We start from the raw sequence: 6,075 nt of genomic DNA on the forward strand, positions 1-6,075 counted from the left end.
GAAGGGACCTCGGGAGATCATCGAGTCCAGCCCCCTGCCCAAAGGGCAGGAAGTCAGCTGGGGTCATAGGATCCCAGCAAGATAAGCATCCAATGAGAAATGTGGGTTTTTTTGTTTTTGGACACTGCATAAACCTGCTTAGAAATTCAAGTTTTGCCTATCCCCCTGCTCTTCCTGAAAAGCTGTATAGACTATTAAAGAACGTGGATAGTTATGGTATCAAAGAAACCATGCAAATGAAACCACTGGAACAATAAAATAAGTTATTTTTGTACAGTCTTCTTAGCTTTTGATTATGGTGAGAGAATGGAGCCTTTTGCACATAAATTACACTAACCTATTTTTATTTTTATTTATTCCAGCAGTCTTTCCTGCCCAGAGCTGGGGTGTGGGGAGTTGGACCCAATGATCTCACAAGGTTTCTTCCAGCCCTAAACTTTTGTGGATCTGTGAATTTGTGAACTATGTAGAGGTCTTTGTATGTTAGATTGCTTTTATTAACTTTTTTATCAAACACATGGGTTACAGGGAAAAGAAAGTTGTCTTCATTAAAATTGCAATCATATTACCATCCTGTCCAATCAAATCTGAGAAAAGTATAATCTATATATCTGAAACTAAGAAATTCTCAGACCATGGAAGAAATAATCTTGAACTTTTTAAGGCCATACATGAAGCAGTGTTTACATAAGTGGTATTGCCCAAAGTAAGGGAACTTTGAGATAAAAGTGTGACAATATGGTAACTGCCTTGGAGCAACTGTATACGAAAACAGCTCTCTTGCCTTGGAGCTGAGGCAAAACCTTTCTGGGTTAGGGCAGGTTTACATTGTCTCACAGTGTTAAGTCTTGTGGTTACAACTGTTGTTTTTCCTCAAGGCAGCTAGTAGTTTCCTGGGACATCCCAGGAATGTAGATGTCCCTTTCTAAAAAGAGGCACTAGGTGATAAAAATACATGGCCTAAGATGATAAAGCAGTCCACAAAACAGAGTTCCTTTAAGGAACAGTACTCAAGTTATGCCTCAAAATGAACACACAAAGGTAGTACAAATTCATTGTTCTTCCTCCTTCAGTCTCCTCTACAACAATCTAAAGAAATGTTTCTATTTGGTGAGAATGACTCATATATTTGCCCAGTCACAGTTAAAGAAACAAAAAGTGAACAGCAACAAAAAATGTGAAGCACCAGTTCAGACTTCTGAATTACTGGAAGTCATTTACAGAGAGCAGCAAATGTTCTGTTTGAAAAGAAATGGGTGTGACTTTTGTGATTTGACTAATTACTCAAGTGTATTTTATTCAGTCTTTTCCTATATTTTCATAGGTCTGAAACTGATTTGAAAACTGACATTGTATACTGTTATCGGATACACAGCAGACATAAATGGGCATGTGAGAGTCTGTTAGCTTAAAACTTAATTAAAAAGAGACCTCCACTTCAATATTTCAATTCAAAACTAAATATGACACCACTTGGCTGATCCTCATACCTCAAGTTGTTGGTTTGCTTTGGCTTATAACAGAGATAGAAGAAACTATGATATATGGATTAAGTCCCAGGTAAAGATTCCAATCAAAGCTGGAATGAATGATCCATGTTGAAGAAATTGGTTATCTCTAAAAGCAATAATTTTAACTGATAGATGATCACATTCATTTAATGATTCCAAAGAGCTTGCTAAATTAACTTCAAACTGAAGGCCCTGACCTATAAACTGAATGCAGGTACAAGTGATGAATTTGTTAACCAACTGAAAATTTAACAGAACTGTCCATGTGGTTAGAATATAACAACTCAAGTTTACTCAAGATACTTTGGTTAACCTCTCACTAGAAAAAGGTAACAAGGAATTACTAATGACTGCAAATGGTTATGCAATGCAGTACTCAGATCCACCACCGGGAAACTGATTTAGAACTATCATAGAAGCAAAGCTGATACACACCTCTGAAGCACCATTTTGAACAAGATCTTGGAGTCCTTTGAAGATGTTCCCTTATCAAGACTAAATTTTGTTTAGTTTCTGAAGTTTAATGTCAACCTCTTTTGAGGTAGCTTTTGGCAGCAGAGACCACTGTATTTATTTTACCCAGCAACTTCATATTATTTTCCTGCTGTAAAGTTCATTGTATCAGTGAAAGGTTACGAGCTGTTGGCTTTATGTGAAATGGTCCCAGAATATGTTCTATGCATACAAATGCCCAGAATACATTATCATCCTGATTTTTCCTTTGACATATGACTATCTTAATTCTGCCTCTGTCCTTATCTCCCAGATATGTATCATGGCTTAACAACTAGAGTTGTATGGAAGTAGAAGCTTACTTGGAATCTAAACAGGCAGGTTGTATCTGCTGCCATGTATTCCAGTCTTGGGACTATGGTGCACAGCTAAGGGATAAGAACTGAGGCACAGTAAGATATTTATTTGCTAAAATATAAAATCAAAATAATGCATCTGAAACTTTATAAAATAGAGACACATTTTGAAGAACAGGGATGAACACAGTTACTATATCTTCAGAGTTCTGACGGAGAGTTTTTGTATCTCTCCAAACAACATCTTGGTCCAAGCTCTGAAAGATCTGTCAGATTCTGTGGAAAATTGTGGGAAGCTGGAATTTTGATGGAGCCTGTAACTGAAAGGGGTCCAGCAGCAAAATGCTGGTCTAAGTTCTGATTCTAAGCCTTGGCATTGCTCAGGCCCAGGGTGCATAAGACACTCTAGTATTACTCAGGAGTAGTAAAAGAGAGACAAAGACCTGAAATGTTGAAGTAGTCCATGATTTTCCATTGGAATATACACAATTACAATGAATAGGCTCATTGAATGAAATATAGATGAGAAGAGTAGATGTAGTTATTGAATAAAAACTTCATTGTGTATCTAACAAAATGGAGAGATTATTTTAAGAACAGTTGAACTACCGTTAGAAATATATGACCCTCATGTCATGTTGCCAAGGTCAGTAAAACCTTTGGTGGTTTGTTTGGTAAGGTTTGAAAGTGGAAATTGCTCCTTTGGGTCAGTTTGCCTGCATTTGCTAACATCTCCACCTCCTTTTGGAAACTCTCCACCCCTCCCTTAAACCTAGCAAATTTTCCTGAGGTGCATACCATCTCCTAAAAAAGAAGTGACCATTTTTGATCATTTACATGCTAAAGCAAGGATAATTTATCTCAATCTTCCTTAAAATGGAGTTAGTGTTGAAGAAGAGAAATGTCTATAATTTACATGCTAAAATAAGAATAATCCATCTCAATCGTCTCTAAAATCGACTTTCTCATTATGTCATTTTTATGAAAGTATACAGGGCTAAAGTAAGGTTAGAATAAAACCCTATACATCCATAAGTTGCTAATGTCACATTGAGATCTCTAAATTCTTTTTTGTTCCAGAATGAATGTGGGTAAGGAAAAATATCTTTCATCAAACCTTTCATCAAAGTCTTTCAAAGTTAGAACTAGTCATTCTGTTTCCTGAAACTCTATCCAGCTTTAAGATATAATTGTCCCTCAAAGCTGTGCTTATGCAATGCATGGTAAACAACATGGAAAACAACATTTTGAAAGTGGTGTGAACTTAGGCTATATAAGAATCTCAGAATTATGTGTTTTCTATATTTTTCTATTCCATTTTATTTGCTTCAAATACTACTATTAAAATCCTTCAACAAAAGTCAGACCCGTTTAATGAAATTATTCTTTTCTTGTATGTTCAGGGAGAAAAAAACCCTTCTCCATGCTGGCTTAAAAATTTTTAGGAGGGGAAACATTACTTGGCTCTAGCTTTTATATCTGAAAACTGATACCCTTGCTAGCTAGCTCTCCCTTCCAGAGACTCTAGAGAGAGAAAACTACAGTAATTTCCTAGGCTCAGCTGAAACAAGAAAGAAACATCTGCTTATGGTGAACAACAATATAAATCTGAAGCAAAGACAAAACCAACACTTACCACTGCTAGTTCTTTGTCTGTTTTGGGAGGGCTGTCTCCAGGAAACTTAATGATTGGTGACGGTGCAGCTAAAGTTTGATGAAAAAGATGCTGTTGGATCAAGAGTACTTTAAAAATGAAGCCAAAAGGGGTAAAGACAACATGAGTCTTCATTCTGCCTTAGCTTGCACTACCCTTTTTAAAAAGATTTTCCCTCACTGATTGCCAGTTATTTTAGCTGCACAGTCCACCAGTTACTTATCTGCACATCTTAACTGTCTGCACCGTTTTCTCTTTTGCCTGCTCTAGCAATTCCTTTGTATGTTTAAAACATCCAGATGCGCAGTCTCAGCTACCAGGAAGTCTGAAAACCAGTGGAAACATGAGAAAAAGGGCAGTTACCAGATGTTACTTGCTGTGATTTTAAGGTAGCCACAGATAGATATTCACAGCAGCTGAAATAAGGAAGAGGCCAAATTCTGTTCACTTTTCATGCATGGAAACTCTAGATTGTTTTCACAAGTGTGGCTCAGGGCAAAATGTCACCTAAGATTAATGACAAGATCTTATATATACATAAAGTGAAATAAAAACAAACAGATGTACAGATTGTTCTATGAGTTAGGTATTTGCATTAAGGGATTTTTTAGGTTGCGGGTTGTGGGGGAGGGGTGCCACAACCTTGAAAACCTGTTTGTTCATACATGGTCCCACTACACTACATTGTATTTTAATGAGCATTTGGGGGCTACAGTTTGAAGTAGTCTGCATACCAGTCCAGAAGACAAAGCATGCTTCTTTATGTTTTTGCTTGGGCTACTCACACCACTGATACTTAAATGCAGGATTAATTGGAAATGCATATTCATTTTCTCCCCTCCCTGACATACAGAATATATTATGAGTCTTGTTATAAAAATACTATCAACAATCATTTGAGATTACCTATTTAACTCACGTGGGGTTTTGTCATCATTCAGCAGCGCACAGCCCTGCGTACATTAGGCTGAGAGAGGGATACTGGTGTGTGGACAACTCAGTGTCTCTGTATACACTGCCCAGGATTTTGAGCCCTGGAGAAGTCATTCCAGCTTTGCTTTATCTTTCAAGTAAGGATTACCTTTAATGAGCTGCTTCACTTGGCGTAATTCTGTTGACTCACAAGACAGACAGATACTTACTTGCCTGACTGTGTACATTGCATGGTAGAGAATGAGGCCAATTTCGCAAAAATAAGTTCTTTCTAAAAGTCCTAGCAGTCATAAGAAATTCAGGTCTTGTGCACACTGGGGATTTTGTTCTTTCCTGTAGCTGCCTCAGTGCAAACTTCTATTATAGACATGGCCAAATCACAGGCACTCTTTTTATTACCTCATGCATAGTGTTGCCAGGTCTCGTGATGTTATCTCAAGTCATGATATTTCATTATTTTCTTAAAGCACCACTGCCTGGAATGACATGTTTATCTGAAATCACAGGGTTTTTTTTATTGAAAATAAGTAACTATTTACTGCTACCTGGATGTTACAGTGAATGGCTTTCCCCAAGGTCCAGTAAGGAATTGCACCTCTTACTTTAACTATTCCTTTGAAAATACTTCATGTCTATGCAGACTATGTCTCTGTACCTTATATAAATATGAACAATGGTAATATGACCCAGTATTTCCACAACCCCACACCAAAAAGCGGAGAACAGCATTCTTATTCTGTCATGACAGCTTCTATTAGTATCCAGCCAAATTCAATTATAAAAGAATAAGAGCCAGGAAATAAAATCAATGTTAAATTTCCCCATTATTTCCATTGTTCCTATTTAATTAAGAGGCTTAATATAGCTGTATTGGGACTGAGGGTTTATATTAGTCTTTTATGCGTATGAAATATCATGCTTCCGTGAGAACCTTAACATTACTTTACATTTCTTTATTAAGGGCACTTCACAGAATCATAGAATCAATGAGTCGGAAGGGACCTAGTCAGATCATCGAGTCCGCCCCCCTGCCATGGGCAGGAAGGAGCACTGGGGGTGGCAGGGGTCATAAGACCCCAGCCAGGTGCCTATCCAGTCTCCTCTTGAAGATTTCCAGGGAAGGTGAGAGCACCACCTCTCTGGGAAGCTTATTCCAGGCTCTGGCCAC

General features: G+C 37.7%; 1 protein-coding gene across 1 annotated transcript in view; it reads right to left on the minus strand.

The window, feature by feature from the left end:
• The window catches only part of MMP2 (matrix metallopeptidase 2), a 57,507-nt gene extending 53,216 nt beyond the window's left edge, over positions 1–4,291 (minus strand). The window contains exon 1 of the mRNA XM_019535700.1: positions 3,957–4,291. Coding sequence (XP_019391245.1) covers positions 3,957–4,109 — 153 coding nt within the window. The 5' untranslated portion in view covers positions 4,110–4,291. The remainder of the gene's footprint in view (positions 1–3,956) is intronic.
• Positions 4,292–6,075: the final 1,784 nt, after the last annotated feature.

Source organism: Crocodylus porosus, unplaced genomic scaffold (genome assembly GCF_001723895.1).
Source record: "Crocodylus porosus isolate Cpor-Errol unplaced genomic scaffold, CroPor_comp1, whole genome shotgun sequence".
Classification (NCBI taxonomy): domain Eukaryota; kingdom Metazoa; phylum Chordata; order Crocodylia; family Crocodylidae; genus Crocodylus; species Crocodylus porosus.